At 38.8% G+C, this 20,798-nt stretch overlaps 1 protein-coding gene across 1 annotated transcript; it reads left to right on the top strand.

Moving 5' to 3' along the window:
* The first annotated feature begins 1,430 nt into the window (after nucleotides 1-1,430).
* LOC117411182 (ADAMTS-like protein 2) lies at nucleotides 1,431-20,578 on the top strand. Its single transcript, XM_034018445.3, has 18 exons — nucleotides 1,431-1,694; nucleotides 8,511-8,650; nucleotides 9,784-9,859; nucleotides 10,079-10,181; nucleotides 10,585-10,730; nucleotides 10,845-10,968; nucleotides 12,225-12,305; nucleotides 12,580-12,755; nucleotides 12,883-13,339; nucleotides 13,543-13,942; nucleotides 14,286-14,389; nucleotides 15,292-15,418; nucleotides 15,842-16,055; nucleotides 16,209-16,364; nucleotides 16,609-16,779; nucleotides 16,895-17,071; nucleotides 17,604-17,748; nucleotides 17,883-20,578. The coding sequence occupies exons 1-18, from the start codon at nucleotides 1,596-1,598 to the stop codon at nucleotides 17,999-18,001; spliced, it is 3,015 nt and encodes a 1,004-aa protein (XP_033874336.1). The 5' UTR covers nucleotides 1,431-1,595; the 3' UTR covers nucleotides 18,002-20,578.
* Nucleotides 20,579-20,798: the final 220 nt, after the last annotated feature.

Genomic DNA, 20,798 nt, shown 5'->3' with positions numbered 1-20,798 from the left:
AGTGTTACTTTTAATGTATTGTTTGAACACCAAGTACCATGATTTAGTTCTGAAAATAAACCTTTTGGGAAAAAATAACATACAGCACATTTCATAGATCAGGATTAGTACCAATCTTGGGCTACAGAACCTTACCTAAACTAACAGTAAGTAGATCAATGGTGCGTGTGAAACCAGCTGTAGGATTCTGAGCTTCTTAATTTTTGTAACTTTAGGTGCAATAAAGCATGAAAATCCAGCTGGTTATGTTGGTTTAAGAAAAATAAACAACTTTCAGTGTTCTTTTACAATACAATTCTACAATCAATGTGCTGTTGACTCCAGTGAAAATGTATTGTACCTATAAAGCTGTGCTGGACAACCAGCTGTGTAACAAGCAAGGAACCAGTACATTTCTGCTTCAAGCTATCCTGTCCTTTGGTTCAGTCTTGCAATCAAGGGTATTTTTCCAGTGACTAAAATGACTGTTTAAACATTGTATACTAGTTTATTTAATCTTACTTAAGAACTTATGAGTGTTTAAAGGTAGATGGGTATAGTCACAATTCAAACGTGTCAGTTCTTACTACCTTCCTTAATTCTGTTTTCTCAAACGTTGAGACGTATTTAGTACTTGCAATGAAGTCTTCAAGCAGTTTTTTTTTTGTGGGGGGATTCATTTAGCAATGTAGTTGATCTGGTTTATGAAGTTATGTTTAGGGAGATGGTTTTGTTAAGGTGCTGGTGGAATTATATTTACCTCACACATTTTAGGTATAGTAACACTCTGATGTCAGCAGGACTTATTTGTCATCCACACCCATTTGTGTGTTTATGGGGTTAATTCCCTTTACTTATTACCAAAAGTTACTGATGTTTGAATTGGCAAAAAAAAAAAAAAAAAAACAATATATTCTAAATATATTATAAGTAGCCTTCTGGTAGAATTATACATTATCATCATCATCATCATCATCATCATCATCATCTTCATCATCATAATAATAATTACACTGTTTGCTAAGGCAATGGAAAGTAGGGGAGCAGAAGATGGCAAAATGACATTAAACCTCCCCCTAGTTGTATCTGTTGTTACTTTATTATTATTATTATTATTATTATTATTATTATTATTATTATGTTTTAATATAAATAATAAACAAAGTGTGAGCACACCCCTCATGCTTATTAAGATTTTTTTGTTTGTTTTTTTGTTTTTCGATCTATTCCCCTTGTGTGTCCATAGCCAATGGGGGCCAATTTAAAGACCTGCTGAGACAGGTTCCATTCCATAGGGTCACACTGTCTATTCCCCAGCAAGAGCAAGAATGTGGAAACACAGGCAGACACAAAGCCTTTGCACCCAACCCCCCCGCACCTTTTTAAAAGACAGACTAGCGCATACACACACATTGCTGAATTGATGGGAACGTGCTCGGTTCCGCAAGTATAGCACGTCAATCAAACTTAAAGGGGACCGGCCCCCTTTTTCGTCTCTCAGCCAGCAGGTTGTAAAGTCATTATTAATCCATCTGGTTTCTTCTCATTAGACCTGCTTGCCTCCTTTTGCACTCTTGTTGAAATTGGGGGGAGGCATCCTTACGTTCAAGTAAACCATGTACTGCCTGTGGAACAGAAGACCTGGCTTCATTCAAATGTACTGTATATTTTTTCTTTACGTGGTTTTTGGAAAAGCTGCCAGTTCAAACTTTAAGGTAAATCCCAATATTTTTTTTTTTTTTTTTTAAACATATAACACTTGTACTAATCGTGCTTGCATTCTCAGCGGCATATGACTGTTTTGGATATAGGCGAATTATATATATATATATATATATATATATATATATATATATATATATATATATATATATATATATATACACACACACACACACCAGTATAAAATAAACATTTTTAAAATAACTACACCGTTTATGAATGATATTCAAAACTTTAGTGCCGTAGTTTTTTAGCATTCTACTATGTAATGTGTTGTTAAATCCGGTGTTACAGCCTGAGGTGGGTTTTGTGTGTGTGTGTGTTTGTTTTGTGGTCTTAAAACTTTGAGATCAAAGCCCAGCTGGAGTCTTACTGTCTCCGTGGAATTTTGAAGGTTGTTGCAGTGGCTCCACATTATTAGAAAGAGGCTTTGTGGTCCACTGGGCTTAGTTTAATGAGGCTGGTAGCGGCAGACTAGGTTCTGCGGGAGTTGTGAACGGTTAGTAATGACTTGCCAAATAAAATATAAAATGCAACAATATTATGTTGACGAGCCAGATTAAAACATTACATAAAACATCAATTCTGCAGAAGAGACTAAAATTTGGTTTCCAAGTTAAATCTGTCGTCTACTGTATACACCGCATTGTAAATTGCTGGTCAATCTAGTAAAATGAATCTATGCAATGGTTAACACTGTTGACGCTACGTAAAGCGATACAGATCATAAGCATGGACACCCTCAGTCTGTTAATATTGATCAATGTCAATACAGGAAATATGTACAATACCTGTTTTTTTTAACAGGGTGGTAAAGGATCAATAGTTTAAGAAAACTCTCAAAGGACCATTTTGTTTTTATAGGTTGATGGTCTTTGTATACCTGTGATCTTATAATAAGAAATATAACTATAAGGATTCCTGATACTGGTCTCTAAATAGAGGGCCTACAGTAGAGGTGGTCTTTTATACAAGGTTCACTGTATAAACCTGGGAAGTATACAGCCCACAGCTGTTTTATTGAAGCTGTTTTAAACGTTCCAAGAAAATGTTTGGCAGTGAAGCTTCTGTGTAAAAAATATTGTTATATGGATTATATCCAGAGTGTTTTTTTCAATAATCAACTTTAAAAGCTCAATCATAAATTCTGAGGTAAACAATATGAGGCCAAATTTACCTGGCAGTAGTATTTAGAATATATATTCTAAATACGGATTCAGAATGATCTGTTGGCAAAGACAGAAGTAATTGAGCTACTAGTGTAGGATTTTACTGTCTATCTATCTATCTATCTATCTATCTATCTATCTATCTATCTATCTATAATAAAAGTTGAATATATTGCATGACTGCATGTTTTAGATCAAGATTACCCATGAATTAACAGGTGATCTTCCATTAAGGTACATATGAACTGCAAATCGCTACATTAGATGATGGTAAAAAGCATGATAAAACACAGTGACTGCATAAGCACAGTGGCACTGGAACCATTTTTAAAGTGGGGGTGCTAAAAGGCATTGAACAGAACTGTAACCCCTGTGTATGATGGAAGCCATGCCGCAACCCCAGCACCCCTAGTTCCAGCGGCCCTTGTGGTGAACTGTACTGTATAAGGCAACGACTCCAAAATGATTCTGTATGTTCTAGTCTGTGTTGTACAATAGCTGTTTTGTAAATACTTAAGGAGTGTTTTGGTTTCTGCTACATGTCAACAAGAGACTCCTGGAATGTCATGATGTACAGTAAGTACTACTTACAAAGTGATTGTTTTCACTGGGTTTTCTCATGCATTCACCTCAGTGATTGGGTGTGGTTGTGTGGGATTATATAAATAGTAATCAATTCAATGTAATGGTTGCTTCTGAGTTCTGATGAATGTCAAGATAGCACATATTCTAATAGTTTTAGGACTGGGTGGACATGGAGACTGAACTGCTCCCTTACCTTGTAAGAGGGTGATTTGAGTTGTGGGGCATTGTGAAGGGTCCACCATGGTCACTTCTTGCTGTGTTATCCCTGCTCCCTAGATAAATAGATTAGACAGAGCTCCCGATTTCACATTTAAGAAACATAACTGATGAAGGTTTTACCTAAACCACCTGCCTTGTTTACTTTCTTTCATGTTTGTTTTATCTCATTAAACGCTTTGGGGGGAAAAAGAAACATAATCAAGAGATTGAATACATTTAATTTGCTTTAACATTTGATAGATAATGGATGCTAATAATATAAAATAATGGATGCTAATATACTGGATGCTAATTGTTTAAAAAGGCTCACCTCCAGCATATCTGCAGTCTCCCTTATGTTTTTGCAGTAGATTCTTTAGTTTTTTTTTTTTACTCAGGTAGAGACCATTTAATATATAGTAAATGCACTTCCTGTGCAGTAGGGATTACATAGGTCAGGTGGGCAGGGCCAGATTAACCAATCACGGGGCCCTAGGCAGACATGCGATTCTGGGCCCTTATCTTCTTATATGAATAACAACAGATTTACGATTTTATGTATAGATATACAGACGTGCTCAAATTTGTTGGTACCCTTACAGCTCATTGAAATAATGCTTCATTCCTCCTGAAAAGTGATGAAATTAAAAGCTATTTTATCATGTATACTTGCATGCCTTTGGTATGTCATAGAATAAAGCAAATAAGCTGTGAAAAGAGATGAATTATTGCTTATTCTACAAAGATATTCTAAAATGGCCTGGACACATTTGTTGGTACCCCTTAGAAAAGATAATAAATAATTGGATTATAGTGATATTTAAAACTAATTAGTTTCTTTAATTAGTATCACACATGTCTCCAACCTTGTAATCAGTCATTCAGCCTATTTAAATGGAGAAAAATAGTCACTGTGCTGTTTGGTATCATTGTGTGCACCACACTGAACATGGACCAGAGAAAGCAAAGGAGAGAGTTGTCTGAGGAGATCAGAAAGAAAATAATAGACAAGCATAGTAAAGGTAAAGGCTACAAGACCATCTCCAAGCAGCTTAATGTTCCTGTGACAACAGTTGCAAATATTATTAAGAAGTTTAAGGTCCAGGTAGAATGGTAGAAAAAGAGCCAAGGATAACTGCCAAAGAGATACAAGCTGAACTCCAAGGTGAAAGTACGTCAGTTTCTGATCGCACCATCCGTCGCTTTTTGAGCGAAAGTGGGATCCATGGAAGAAGACCCAGGAGGACTCCACTTTTGAAAGAAAAACATAAAAAAGCCAGACTGGAATTTGCTAAAATGCATATTGACAAGCCTCAATCCTTCTGGGAGAATGTCCTTTGGACAGATGAGTCAAAACTGGAGCTTTTTGGCAAGTCACATCAGCTCTATGTTCACAGACAAAAAAAATGAAGCTTTCAAAGAAAATAACACCATACCTACAGTGAAACATGGAGGAGGCTCGGTTATGTTTTGGGGCTGCTTTGCTGCGCCTGGCACAGGGTGCCATGAATCTGTGCAGGGCACAATGAAATCTCAAGACTATCAAGGCATTCTGGAGTGAAACGTACTGCCTAGTGTCAGAAAGCTCTGTCTCAGTCGCAGGTCATGGGTCCTCCAACAGGATAATGACCCAAAACACACAGCTAAAAGCACCCAAGAATGGATAAGAACAAAACATTGGACTATTCTGAAGTGGCCTTCTATGAGTCCTGATCTGAATCCTATCGAACATCTATGGAAAGAGCTGAAACTTGCAGTCTGGAGAAAGCACCCATCAAACCTGAGACAGCTGGAGCAGTTTGCTCAGGATGAGTGGGCCAAACTACCTGTTAACAGGTGCAGAAGTCTCATTGAGAGCTACAGAAAACGTTTGATTGCAGTGATTGCCTCTAAAGGTTGTGCAACAAAATATTAGGTTAGCGGTCCTATCATTTTTGTCCATGCCATTTTCATTTGTTTTCTTATTTACAATATTATGTTGAATAAAAAATCAAAAGCAAAGTCTGATTTCTATTAAATATGGAATAAACAATGGTGGATGCCAATTACTTTTGTCAGTTTCAAGTTATTTCAGAGAGAATTGTGCATTCTTCGTTTTTTGTGGAGGGGTACCAACAAATTTGAGCACGTCTGTATATATATATATATATATATATATATATATATATATATATATATATAATTAGCTTAACTCACGCGCAAACCAATTTGCAAAATGTAAAAACCTGAAGCCTATATCAAATATCATAGTGCAGCTTGATAATCACCTTTCTCGATTTACTGAACTATGGACAAGAGTACCACGTTGATTGTTATCCAATTTAAAAAACATGATACTTCTATATAGGCAGGTGCTCAAACTTTTATCCACTAACTGTAGGTCCCCCATAGTCCACAAAAATATATATTAAAAAAACACATCCTGTACATTGTCGTGTAGTCAAATCAGGGGGTTGCCAACCTTGTTATTTTGTTTTTACTGACATCATTTTAAAAAATAAAAACAATAAATAAAATGCATTATAAAATAGGCTAGTTTTGTGTACTTACATTTCTTTAGGTCTTATTTACTCCTTATGGTCATACAGGGACACATTTGCACATACACTGGATCATTTGCTTCATTGGTCTGAAGGTGGTGCTGTTTTTTAACAGCATTCTTAATAGTCAGAATTCCATTCAGAATGTCTGTAGACAATTAATTTCTGACCTTTGTTTTTACAAGGGTCATCTGAGAAATTCTGCAGTGCTGTGTGGCAAAGCCAACATATTAATGGCAGCCTTGGCAAGTGTAGGAAAACGTGGCTGTCTGCGAGGTGTACACAAGAGCGCATTTTTTGTGCCAGTTTTCATCAGCTGCCAGATCCCGTCTAAGATCCTTCAAGTCAGTCACTTTTTACTGCATAAATTCCATCTAGGCTATCCAACAAAAAAGCATTGCAAGCTGGATGATGTCGCCTGAGCTCGCTGTGCTTTGGTTACTTGGTTGTAGAACACATATACTAATTTCAGCACAGTAGTGTTAATTGGTATTCTTCTTTTGATACTTTTCACTGCCATCACATAAGGTGTACGTTATGTAATACCAGATTTATTTTTATTTTTTTATTTACGTTTTAGTGTTAAAATGTGACACTTTTTTTCACTGACTGGCCTTAATGGACAGTTGGCAGCTTTCAGTCAAATACAGTTTAACGTGACTTACTTCTTTCTCAATCGCAAATACAGCAAAGGCGAGCTTTCCTTGCTTTACTGTTGATCGGAGGTGTTTTCTGACACGCTTCGTTAAAGAAAATTCTCTTTCTCCAGGGTCGGGTCGGACATAATGTTTTCGGTGGTACGGGCTTTCAGCACAGACTTGTAAAAATTTCTAATGCCCCTCTTTGCCGCTTGTGTTTAAACAAACAAACAAACAAACAAACAAAAAAAATGCCCTTTTCGTTTAACCCCCCCACGATTTTGGGCCCTAGGCAGGAGCCTAGTTTGCCTATACGTTAATGTTAATGCCCTGCAGGTGGGGTCTTAATAACTGCTGCACAGGATGTGAACTTGAACAGTACTATTTATCCCCAGAATCCTGTTTTGCCATTAAGAGGTAAAAGATTCCATTAGGGAAGACTTAAATGCAGCAGTACCGCTTGAACACTAACTCTGGTAAATGTGTTTACAATTAGTTACACTTTGTTAGGTGTTATATCACTGTGCTGACTTTTTCAGGTCAGTTTCTAGTTCATAGACTGTAGACTGTGCTTTAACCAAAGCACCTTTCTCTGTATCTCAGTCAGCCAGTCATAACTCAGTTCTATTATATATGTTCAGTGTTTCAAGTTCTGACTGGGTATTCTGAATACCCAATACCTTATACACCCAGCAGATAACTGAGAATACACACACAAATTTAACAGTGAATACCATGAATACGATCATTGAGCTTTCATTCTGGTGTCGTTTTTTTAAAGTTAACGATGAAAAGGAAATTATGCAAAAAAGAAACATATCTGACCTAAAATTAATTTTGTACAGAGAGTTTAGTTGCATCTGCAATTTTAGTACATGCTTGCAACTTATGTGTACAGCTTTCCTATAATTTTCTGCCTGTCTGTCTGGGAAAGGAGACATTGAATCTCCTATAAATACACATATATAAAAGATTGCAAGATACAGATGATTTTTGCAATCCAGACAGATCAGTGAGGAGTGCATAGTATGTATTTTAAAAACAAAACACATTTTGGAAGGAGCGATTAACTTGATGTCTAGACAAGAAGAGTCAGGTTAATTTAACCCAAACACTCACCCCTTTCATCTGGTTCTCATTCATGGGCCTGTGTTCCACCTCTCTCTCTCTCTCTCTCTCTCTCTCTCTCTCTCTCTCTCTCTCTTGCTCTCTGTCTCTCTGTCTCTCTGTCTCTGCTTCTTATACTAGTAAAAACCTGCAGGTTGATCTGGGCCTACATTTCCCTTTGGGACTGAAAAAAAAACCCAACATATTTGAACTTGAATCCCTCTTTCCTCAGGGCACAACTGTTAAACTACAAAAGAAGACTTTGTTTGCAAGTACAGATACTGTGGTATAAAAGCCTCTAAAGATTGGCATATCTGTCTACAGATATGTTTTTTGGAACATCCAATAGAAAAGATAAAGCTATAAGAGGTGTAAGATATTCCCTGTGGGGCGGGTGCAAGCTTACAGTTTTCATTTCCCACCTTTCATTGAGTAGACACTTTTCTTCTGATTAGTTCTGAAGCTGTGTAAGATGCCACAAACTGTTTAACATGCTTCCATGCTCTGTGGTATCCGTGGCACACCCATAATGTGTGGATTGGTGTAAAGAGCTGGTTCTTTATCTTTGCCAGGACAGTAGTGAGGGGTCAGAGGTCCTGAGCCTCACCGAGGAGGTTGCCAAGTGGTGGGGAGAGTGGAGCTCTTGGTCCACTTGCTCTCGTACCTGTGGAGGGGGTGTCCAGTCCCAGGAGCGCCACTGCCTGAAGCAAAGGTAGGACTCCTACCAATCCCACTGTAACAGAAATACCCCCTTTTAAAGAAGCAGCATTTTGTGTAGTCAATGGTTTTGGATGTTATTTTTTTGAAAGCTGGTCTTATTTGGTCATGGTTAAGTTGGCTAAAGAAATAACTATAAATGACATTTACTATTAAATAATTCTCTTACTTTGCTGTAAACTACTGCTGGTTTTTACAAATTGTAACTGAGTGACCAACACATTGAATCCAATTCTAGATTTTAAAAAATGATTACAAGCAACAGAACTCGGATCAACTGAGAATGATTGCAAATGTCAAGAAGTAAAAATAGCATTGGAAGCTACTTAAACTTTTAATCAGCTTTTTAATGTTCTCTGTCTCGTATGAAACAGTTATTTTGTCCATTTATGAATATTTTTAAACTGGAGCAAATGTTAATTGGTGAAAATGAAAACAATAAAACAATAAAACTACATCTAACACCACAGTGTATATTCGCTTTAGTACAGCATGTTCGTTTTGAGTGGAGAAGTAAATGTATTTGTTAAAACAAATACAAATCTACACTTTGGTTCTGGAGAGACACATTCTTGCTCTACACCTCCTATAGTCAAAGTTAGCCCCAGCTGGAACCCATTAGCACGCCCCTGTGAAGTTAACAAAAAAAAAAAGGGAAGAGACAACATCTGGCTGCTGTGATGTGTTGCTGGATAGCTTTATGAAAAGCCTGGGAACGTACAACATCTGTGCTCTAGCAGGGAGCTTCAAACTTGAACTAAACGTTAACACTTTTCTGCATTGGCTCAATAGTTGAGATGCCAAGTATAGAAATTATACTTACAAAATCTTTTATCAAAGTGTAACAATTATGGAATCTTTTCCTGGTTTTAATCCACTTTGCTCAACATGGGACCCTGTCTATCACTGTTGCTAATTAGTGCACTTTTGATGTCATAAAATAACTGAATCTGTAATAATAAATATTTATTCAAAATGTTAAATTGTAATTAATACTTATTTTACATGTAGGATAATGTGTGGTGTCTTTCTGTCATTACTATTCATAAACACAATCCAAACAGTTAAACTGAATCTGAACACCTACTTACTAACTGTCTCATTTTAATACCTTCTTAATTTTTCCAGGCTTGTTTCATCACAACATGTGAACAGCACTTTCTGCATTGGATCAGCAAAGAAATACCAGCTGTGCCAAATTCAGGTAACATATTTAAAACACAAACTCTAGCTTTCAGCAGTGGCTTTATGGCCTTTTCATGCACATATCTTTTTTGTTTCTCTATACTACAGGATGCATAGCATAGGTCTCTGTTCTAGTATATACAACTCCTCCTGCTGGAGTCAGAGAGGTCCACAAGTGGATATGCTGCAAAAGCACTACCCATTGTTTTATGTGTTTTCTTTTTTATTATGTTCACAGGCCTGCCCCAAAAATGGGATCAGTTTTAAACAACAGCAGTGTTCATCCTTCAATGCCAAAGCCTTCAGTAGGAGGTACTTTAACTGGGTACCCCTCTATCCGGGTAAGCTAAGGTCTCCTTAATCTGGAGAAATAGCCAAGCAGCCTGGCAAAGATATTTTCTCTATATCTCTCTTGTACACACGCACATGCACAGCTTTCCTTGTTGATTTCGCTTTTTTGGCTTGCTAATGTAACTGTAAGTACTGGTAAAACTGCATCCTGTTTAATTCTGAAAAAGAGATTGCTTGCAGCAGATTGAAGGACACAGCTTGGCATCTTGTTCACAGATCTCAAATAATGGTTGAGAACGGCAGTTTTAAACCACAGGTACTGGATGGAAATGGATCTGACAGTGCCCAAAGCAAACTGGCTTCAGATTGTTACAATGCAGTCCATTACAGGAATTGTAGTTTGTTTCTGCTTTTTAATGGTTTCTCTCTCTCTCTCACTCACACACTGCTCAGATGACTATATCAACATATCGAACAAGCCGTGTGATCTGCAGTGCACCACCAGCAATGGGGAGAGGCAGCTCCTGGTCCCTGCTCACGATGGCACCTCCTGCAGGGACAGGGCGTTCCAGGGAGTCTGCATTGAGGGCAACTGTGAAGTAAATGCATGCAGTAATACTGGAGCTTGTGCAGATTTACATACGCATCTGGATGACTTGGGTGACCCATTTTGTGAGCTGTGAGCTTGACTTTCTCTTGTGCTTCCCTGCCAGGTAGTGGGATGTGACGGGATGTTGTACTCCAGCAAAACTACAGATAAGTGTGGAGTGTGTGGAGGGGATGGCAGATCATGCTACCGGATCTCTGGGTCATACCGAAAAGGAATCACACAGTTAGGTATATCTTACACTGGCATCCTGTGGTTGTAAGCTTTTCTGCTCCTACCACTACCCAAGTAAAAAACACTCTATATACAGTGAAGTCACTTGGAAGTTAGTTTATGCAAAACCTATGTGGCACAGATGAGGCCTTGAAGTCTTCCATTGCAGTCAGCCCTTTTATTTTTCTATAAAGACAGAGGAATTTGGCTGTTTTGGAATTTTCAAGTCCACATCTTTGGAATGGGGAGAATTTTGTTGTATAGCTCTTTCATTATTTATTGACATCTGCCTGTCATTAACTGCTAATAAGCAAGCTGCACGTGAAATTGCTGAAAACTCAATGTAATAATTAGGAACAGATTTCTTGCAGGAATCAGTGACAGTAAAACGCATGTGTAAACTTACTAAATAACCATTATATCCACAATGGTTTTAGTTGTTACCATATCCCACACTTCAAAGTGCCTTTTTCACAAAAAAATAGCATTCCTTATCCAGAAGAGGGTGCTAAAGATCTATCACAGTTGTCAAGAGCCTATTGGTTTCAAAAAGAAGTATAAAAATACCATGGACCATGGAATAGCGTTAGCTGTATTAAAATGTTAATCTTTATTTTGTTGCAACTCTAGAAACAAAGATAATTGGTGAATTGGTGAAATAATCTCCAAGAAGCAGGATTATTTAAACACCAGTTCAATACTGGGATGTGTTTTATTTCCTTTTTAACCTCTACATTCATTTTGTCAAGGTGAAACTCCTTTATTGAGTATTACATGAGAATAAGACAAAAAAAAATGTACATACACTACTTCAAACTGGGACCTAGGAGTCCCGCGAGGTTCCAGCGTTATTACCGACGAGATATATGACAAATGCTGCTAAGAGAAGGCAGGGCCTCAAGGTCGTGCCAGGACTGAAAGGATAAAAACATTTCTAATTCAGCTGCATTTTATTCAAAATGCCAAATGCCAGTTTGCCATTGACTTTCCACCACTTTCTAGAATGAAATCATGTTAGGATAGGAAAATGTGATTAATGGTTGTCAGTCAACTATGGTTTTCTTGACTAAGACACAGTAGTCAGCTCTTTAATAATAATAATAATCTTTATATAGCACCTTTCATAGTGGACCACCATCACAAAGCGCTTTGTAAGATTTGAGACTAGGGCGTGTGAACTATGCATCAGCTGCAGAGTCACTTACAACCCGAAAGATATATTAATATAAAACAGTATATTTATTGTATTTGACCTTTATTTTCTCTTATTTAGGCTACCTATTTATAACTAACATCCCTGCCGGAGCAACAGACATTCAGATCATCGAACGACGAAAAACTGAAAATATTTTAGGTAACTGTAAAACTAAACTGTAACAACTAGCCCAAGGTAGGATATGGTGTCCTGTTTCAGTTTTCCAGTATTCAAATATTTATCAATTTATCAGAAAAATAATCAAAAACATTTTCTCTTTTAATTCAGTGTCTGACAAATCTTCTCTTTCAATGTGCGTAAAACATATACTGTAAATCAAAAACAGTTTCATGTTAAGATGAAAATAGAACAATTATAATAGCATATTTAGGTCATGCTATTCTAATTCCTACTCTTGAATTGTTCCTCATAGCTCTGTCAGATGAAGCAGGCCATTTCTTCTTCAATGGCAACACTGTGATTGATAATCCCAGGAACTTCCGTGTGGCAGGCACGGTGTTCAAATACAGAAGGCCTTCCAATTTTTTTACAGATGGGTTTGAATACATCATCGCGCAAGGACCCACCAACCAAGGTCTGAACGTGATGGTAGGTTGAGTGAAAATAAATACTGCTTGATCTTTCTTTATTAATATTTAACAATTCTCTAACCTGGAGAGGGCCCCAGGGAGTACTGATGGTGCTTATGTTATATATTGTTTTCCATTCCTCTAAGTACTATAACCTGAATGGGAAGATGCCCCACATCACTTATGAGTACACTGTGCCCAGCTCTCCGGTGCTCAGGACAGCGCCTCCAGTGATGGAGATGGAGCTCTACGTCAGCGTCCCCGAGCCTGGTATGGAAAACACTGGGGCAGGCGTGGGCCCGCAGCCTGAGCAAGACAAGCAAGACCCTATCCGAGACTTTAATGGCACATCAGTGGAGTTCATGTACGATGGCAATGAAATCGACAGCAATGAGGACTACAAGCATGGGAATGACACTTCCCCTCTGACCTCTGAGAGCAACCCCGCCACACACGTGGGGTCTGACGGGCTGGTATGGGAGCTGCAGGCCCCCCTGAACCTCTCCGATATCCCCGGTGTTCTCTTCTTCAAGCCTGTGAACAAGCACTTTCAAAATAGAGCAGGCAACCGACTGCAAGATGAGGATAGACCGTCCAAATTTGGTGAGTACCCTCAATGTTTTCTCTAACTGGTTATTTTAAGTGCACCTTGGAAAGCATTGTTCTGTTCCTGCCCTCTCCCTGAACAGCGGTTCCAGATGTCTCAGCATATTATCTAAAATGTAACTGCATTCAGTATATGGATCTCCGTGTAAAAGTGGCAGCACAAAAAAAATGTTAGCCTCTGGCATCATCTATTTATTCAGGTCCCGAGTCTAATCGGATCTATGGAAATTCTGCCGACCAGAATATTACCCAGCGCTCCCCCAAGACTCTTTTCAAGAACCTGTTCTTCAGCCTCCTCTCTAAACCCGGGGGTCTGCAGAGGGCATGTAAGAACAGTTCAATACAGGTCGTGCTGTGCCCTCAGTCTGGGAGCCCTCAGTCACAGCTCAGCCTCCAAAACTCTAGCGCCTTTGTCGACAACAACTTGTCCCTGGATATCTACCCCGGGAGTCTCAACTCTGAGCGCCACACAGGACCTGACGAAAGCGTCTCTTTTAGCATGATGACAGAACTGGAGCACTCCCAACCCAATTCCTCCCACCAGCTGAACCTGCTCCATCTCCATGATGTGGAGCCCGTTCAGGCTCCTGGTACAGAGAGGTAGGTGCAGCGATCTAGTGAGCTTTTGTGAATGTAAGGAATCTCACCACAACCGTGCAACCCCTGAGATATTGAACCAAGCAGGAGGAAATAGTCTATTTTGAGACAACAGTGCAAGCTTTAAATGACATACAGCTCCTGCACTCTTTAAGTCAACATCAACGGGGTCTATTTCTGCAGGCCTAAAACTTGTGTCAACCATTCTTAGTGTCAGACCTCAGGTATGTTTTATGCAGCAGTGGACATTAATAACACATTTTCATGATAGACAGCTACAGTAGCGTATTAGTTCTACTGGATTAAACTTTTATAATCTTTCTCCTGCTTCCCCCTTTTCCCACAGCAATGAGTTTGAGGTGGGATCGGTAGATCATGACATCAGCCTGGCTGACTTGTACAGATGGAAGGTATCTGCGTATGCACCCTGCAGTTCAACATGTACTACAGGTGCATCTACATACCACACTATACATTCTGCTGTGTACACTTCATTATGTATAGTGTATATGAATGTATATAAAAAAGTGTGTATGCATTTTTTTTTTAAATTCAGGATACACATGGTACATAGAACAGCCAATATGAAATGCAGCAACAATTATTTTGTATTTTTTATTAATGTAGTGATTTATTGATTTATTTTGGTGTTTTAGGCAATGTGGAATGACTTGTTCCTGTAAAAAAATACAGCCTCCGCTCACACCCAACTGTTTATATGTAGCAAGTATTAGAATACTGTATATTCCAGTGAGATAATGTGTGTATTCAATATACCCAGTACTTCAGACTTGGTCTACTTCTTCAATAGAATTAGCAGTTGTATAAAGAACGGCAACAGACGCACACACTGAACCATGGTCCACTACAGCCCATTCACTTCAAAGAGCATGTAAGGTTAAGAAAACTATTGCATTTACATGTAGCAGAATTCTGTATGTAAATATGGTAGGTAACTTAAGTAAATAGTGTTTTATCTAAACTTTATGATACTATATTTGATATATGTTTAATGTCTCCTAATTTCTGACAATTCATAAAAAAACAGTGAAACTTTTTTCCACAGTAAATTTGCAAGGTATTTTTGCAGTTTTCCCATGGTTATACTATGCATTTACCATAGTTTTCCACAGTTTGTCATATTTTTAAATTTGCTTTACCATACCTCTCTTCTGCTTTACCACGCTTTCTCTATGCTTTATTAATGCTTTTACAACGGTAAACTTTGTAGGGCTAACTTAAGTTGAACTTGAATTGAATCCATACATGCTGGCATACCTCACTTTTCAAAAAAGGAAGCAGGTAGAGATTTCTGAATTTAGTTTGTTAAAATGTGTCTTTGTTTCTTGCAGGAATCACTACTTCCTATGCCATGTGTGTCCGCTATGATGGAGTGGAGGTTGATGAAAGCTATTGTGATGCAGTTACGCGACCAGAACCAACTCATGAATTCTGTTCAGGGAAAGAATGCCTACCCAGGTCAGTTTAGCCAGACTTGTAACAGACACATTGGCTTTGTATATGATGGATGGATGCATGCATGGATTTATTATAAAACCAAAGAAGCCTGGGTCAATAGCAGTCGGCACATATTATACTGTACAGTATAAACTTTCAGAAACTCATTTTGGTCAATTTGTAAGGTAAACATGATACACATTCCTGAAACAGTGGGAACCAATTAGCACCTGGCTTTCAAGTGATGGGTCAAATACTCAATCCTGCACTTCATAACACCACCACAGTTTATTACGGTGTTACCTCAGAGGGTATGACTGACAGTTGATGGATGTTGCACACTTGAGTGACCATCACTAAAATGGTGAGCAAGTATACTTTGCACCATCACGGGTGTTCTCCTAATCATGTGGTTCCTAAGTAGGGGTGTTGTCTGCAATTCAGGTGGGAGACCAGCAGGTGGAGCGAGTGCTCACGGACGTGCGGAGAGGGCTATCAGATCCGCACAGTGCGCTGCTGGAAGATGATGGCGCCCGGGTTCGACAGCTCTGTGTACGATGATCTGTGTGAGGCAGCAGAGCTCCAGAGGCCCATGGAACGGAAGATGTGCAGAAACAAGGGCTGCGGGCCGCAGTGGGAGATCTCTGAGTGGTCTGAGGTAATGTCTAAACGCCCTCACTTGTTTTGTACATTTCTGAATATTTTCTGTCCTTGAATTTTTTTTATTTGTGTTGTTTCTATTTTGTTCGTGAAGCAAGTTTTTAGATTTTAGTAGTTAGTGCAGTGTGTTAACACTCCTCTCTGCTGACAGTGCTCTGCAAGATGCGGAGGGAAGGGGGTGGTGAGAAGGGAGGTGCGCTGCTCAACGGAAGGCCGTCTGTGCAATGAATCCTCTAAACCGCTGAGTGAGAGAGAGTGTGATGGCCCACCTTGTGACAGGAGGTGGACTGTGTCTGACTGGGGACCGGTGAGTTTCCATGTTTTGAGGTCTTTTTTTTTTAACCAGTGGAATTTAGACTTTATGCCTTGTGGAAATGTGTTGTGTAGCCAAGATTATACCATATGCAAGCTGAACAAATACATACACAGCATTTGGGTGGTGAAACGGAAGTCTATCTGGGTGTCTTCTGAATCACTTTTACATCAGTGCATTACATCTTCTGTGTTAAGAGGAAGTTATTTTGAGATCTCTATTTATCTCCGTACCTAAGTGCTCAGGGCCCTGCGGTGAGGGCCGGATGATGAGATACGTTGTTTGCAAGAACAGCAACGGGAACGTCATCTCGGACTCACAGTGTGATCTGGAGCTGAAGCCCCTTGCCGTGTACCCCTGCGGGGACAAGAACTGCCCTGCCCACTGGGTGGAGCAAGAGTGGGAGCAGGTACACAATATAGAAGTGATGATAACTCCCAATGAGGACTTTGCACTATTCTGCTTCACCTGTTACTTTTGTAATTTCTTAAGATCTGATTTTGTATTGGTGTTGTGTTCCGCAGTGCAATGCCACCTGTGGTCGGGGGGCAAAGACCCGGCAGGTGATCTGTGTTGGACTGGAGAACGGGGTCTACAAGGAGTATCCTGAGCAGAGCTGCAGCCTCTCACAGAGGCCCGAGGAGGAGACTGTCTGCTTTGAGAGGCCCTGCTCCAAATGGTTCACCACATCATGGTCACAGGTAGACCCCTGACACAGGGCTTCTTCTCTATAGCAATGTGTTTGGGGGTTCGGATTTTAGAACAGTCTTTTTGTGCATCATAGAAGCCAGCACAACATCTGAAGGTCCCAATACTTTGGATTAGGTCTCCCTAGCCATTTATTAGTGAACAAAGCACTTGATAACATAGTGCTGGTAACACTATTTGAATATTCAAAGCTATAAAATAACCACATTTGAATGTGCTCCTACATTGAGACGTATAATATGCATACAATTGCATAAATTACATCTGGAATAATTATACACACATTGTACTATACAGTACTATGATTCCATCTCCACGGCAGATGTAAAATGCAATATAAATACTATCTATTGTGAGTAGTACACTGGGTACCAAAGCTTTTTAAAATACACAATCTGTGTATCTACCTGCATAACCCTTGCATATTTTGAACCTGACCAATTATCCTAAAGACATCTTTTCAGTTTCCAGGTAGAGAATCTGACTGGTGTCTCTGTTCACTGTGCTTTCTTGTTCCAATTCCAGTGCAGTAAGACGTGTGGGAGTGGGGTGAAGGTGAGGGAGGTCAGGTGTTACCAAGGAGAGGAGGTCGGACACAGCTGCGACCCAGGGACCAAACCAGAGTCCCGGCAGACATGCGAGATCCAGCTCTGCCCCACTGAAGCTCCAGGTACAGTTCAAACAGTGTGCGACTACTCGTCAAAAGAAAGAAAGAAGTATTTCACACTAGCAAGTTGCTAAAATAAATTGCGTACCTGATTTTCTTTATTACTTGAAATAACAAGCCTTTTCCATCTCCTATAGATGAGGTCTGTAAGGACAAAGCTACTGCAAACTGTGCCCTTGTTCTGAAGGTGAAACTCTGCACACACTGGTACTACAGGAAGGCCTGCTGTCAATCGTGCAAAAACAAGACCCAATAGGACGAGGAGGGAGACAGAAAACAGCAGGAGAGAGGGATGTGAGAGCTGTCTGACAACAGGACATCTATAAGTATCAAATCTAATAGGTTCTAGACTTGTCTGAAGAGGTAGGCTCTTGAAAAAGGGCCATACGGTGTGTATTTATACCAGACTGTTACAGGCTGCAGAGGCCCCATGCATCTTGGTTTCACAGGGACTGGGTAAAAGCCAGAAGGACCAGAGGCAAGGCCTATAATTATCTTTAGAGATTTTTGCCTGTATTTCTTACTCATGACTATAGAAGCCATGTTTTTTGTATTTTGTATTTGATTTGTACAGATGTTTGTATAACCAACCATTTATTTTGTAAGAAATAGAATATAAAATAAAGACTACTTTGAAACAGTAAATAACAGTAACTTAAAACAATGTGTGACTGTGCAATGGGTGAAGGATGTCTAGCTTTAACTTTCCTAAATCTCTTCTACTAAGAATTATAATTCTGGCTTCCACTTGACCCCATTTGAAGTCATCTTTGCAAACCACTTAGAAAGTTACCGTTTCAGAACTGTCATGTGGTAGTTGCCAACATTGTGAAATGTATTTTAATGAGACGCAATGGTTGCGTAACGCTTTATCAGTGTCAGTATGTTTTAGGTTATTTTGTGATATTCAAAGTATTGTAAGAATGACCCCAGATCTTTCCGGTTGAGCTTGAACAGCATCCCACCTGACAGACAGGGGTTAATAAAAATCACAAGAACATAGGAGGGATTTTAATTATCTATTACCTACAATCCGATATTACTTCCGATTGCCCCATTGACGAAGTCGAACAAACTTCGGCTGCATCTGATATAATGTCACTAAAACAGAATACAATAAAAATGACTTTTTATTTATATTTGGTTTGCCTTTTATGTTGCTGTAGGTACAGCAGAAGCAGGTTGCCATCTCCTCTGTAACCAGTAACATGTATTTATATCCCTCAATCACTCACTCACTCACTCACTCACCCAACAGAGATCAATGCAGTTTATTTCCCCCCCACTTTATCCAAACGTTTCTGTTTACCATGCTCATCTATGCATTGCTGTGTCATTCTTTACTACAGTTTATTCCACGTTTTTACATGATGCAGTATATCTATATTCTCTTGAGGCAGTATACTGCTGTTCAGTGCTGTATTGAGGTCTGAAGAGCTTTATTTTGCTAAGAAATGCAATGTGTGTTTTCTTTTCTATTTCCTTACAGGAAAACATCCTACCGTATACAAGTTATAATAAGTATTTTTGCCAAAAAAGTAAATAAGTATTAATTTCTAACAATTAAGCGTGAAGGTACTGTCACAAAATAAAAAACTCTGCGTTGTTGGTAGCTTTATAAGGGCATTCATTGTTTGTTTAAAAGCAGCCACGTCACCTACTCTTGAGTTGTAGCACTTCATCGCTAAAAGTAGTTGCTAAGAAAACTAAGACACAGTAGATACCTACATCATCAAACTAAAAGCAGTTAAAGTGCTTTACAAAATGTATGGAGCTTGGAGGGGATTTTTGCTAAGAGCTGTAATACCTCATTTAACTGGAATGCATTTCCTTGTTTATTCAATTTTATAAGAGCAGGGTTTGTTTTACATTCCATATTTTGTTTTCTCAGCCCTTCATATGCCAGTGTTACAAACTGAATTGTATTAAAAGCATGTATAAAATCTTAAATAACATTACATAAAATGTCAGTCAAAAACATTTACAAAAATATACTGTATATTAGATTCATAGTAAACTAATTGTATTCCACCTGCATTAATATGTGAGGGCAATGGAAGCATTTAAAACTGTTCAATCACCCCAAAGGCCTCCTCTGGTTTGTAAACTTTCTTATGTTCTTATGCCAAATCTAAAAAATGACAGATTATGATGTACTTGCAGATTTTTCCAGCCATCAAACTTGTTGAAAGCACAAGCCAACTTTCTTTTAAAACTAAGCTGCGCTGATTCTATATGACTCACGGTTCACTCTGCTGAAGTCAAATTGTCAGATCAGTTCCTCTTTCAGAGGGTGGTGGCTTCCTTCTCCTCTTTACTCAACAGCAAACCTCAAATGAATTAACTTGCTTTTGACAGCTAAAAGTAGCTAACACTAAGACACAATAGATGCCTAGGTTATATAAAAAAAAAGTTGCTACTGCACGTCTTTTTTTTAAATGGACAATTTGCAATTGGCACATAATAGATCTGTACTAATAGTACCTAATACCTGTATACAGTATATATTTATACACAAAGTGTTGAAAGAACTAGCATTGGAAAATGACATAACTGGGTGTAGAACCACAGGAATGTAGTCAAGTGCTAGCGAGAGCAGGAGACGCCATTGCATACAGGAGGCCGGGCTAAACTGTCACCTTAGTAAGTAATTTAACATGACCACAATCGGTCATCTTCGGTTGTTTAGCATCATGAGATGTGATACATATTAAAGTGTGCGCTCGCATTTAAGTTTATTTCTACAAATGTACCCTATAGCAGTTCCATTAAAGTGAAGCCAATAGTCAACCAACCATCATTAAGGATTGGTCAAAATATCTTATCTTGCTTACAGATTTCATCCCGTCCACAGAACATACTGTAAAACGATTCAAAGATAATTAATATATTAAAGCCAATATTATAAAATTAATGTACTTCATGTGAAAGGCATTATTTTGAATAGCAGCTTGGTCTATTTTAAGAATCTTGAATTAGACGTGTTCTGCCCAACATTCTACCAAAGTGTGGAAATAAATACAGCATCTATCCGGTGTAGATGCTGTCAGGTT

This window comes from Acipenser ruthenus, chromosome 10, assembly GCF_902713425.1.
Source record: "Acipenser ruthenus chromosome 10, fAciRut3.2 maternal haplotype, whole genome shotgun sequence".
Classification (NCBI taxonomy): Eukaryota; Metazoa; Chordata; class Actinopteri; order Acipenseriformes; family Acipenseridae; genus Acipenser; species Acipenser ruthenus.
This window is presented reverse-complemented; position numbering and strand designations above follow the sequence as displayed.

Excerpts from the sequence above, each read along its gene's own strand:
- LOC117411182 (XM_034018445.3), top strand. The coding sequence starts at position 1,596 with ATGTACTGCCTGTGGAACAGAAGACCTGGCTTCATTCAAATGTACTGT. Across the intron at positions 8,651-9,783 it reads CGCCACTGCCTGAAGCAAAG|GCTTGTTTCATCACAACATG; the intron begins GTAGGACTCCTA and ends TAATTTTTCCAG. Across the intron at positions 13,340-13,542 it reads GGATAGACCGTCCAAATTTG|GTCCCGAGTCTAATCGGATC; the intron begins GTGAGTACCCTC and ends CTATTTATTCAG.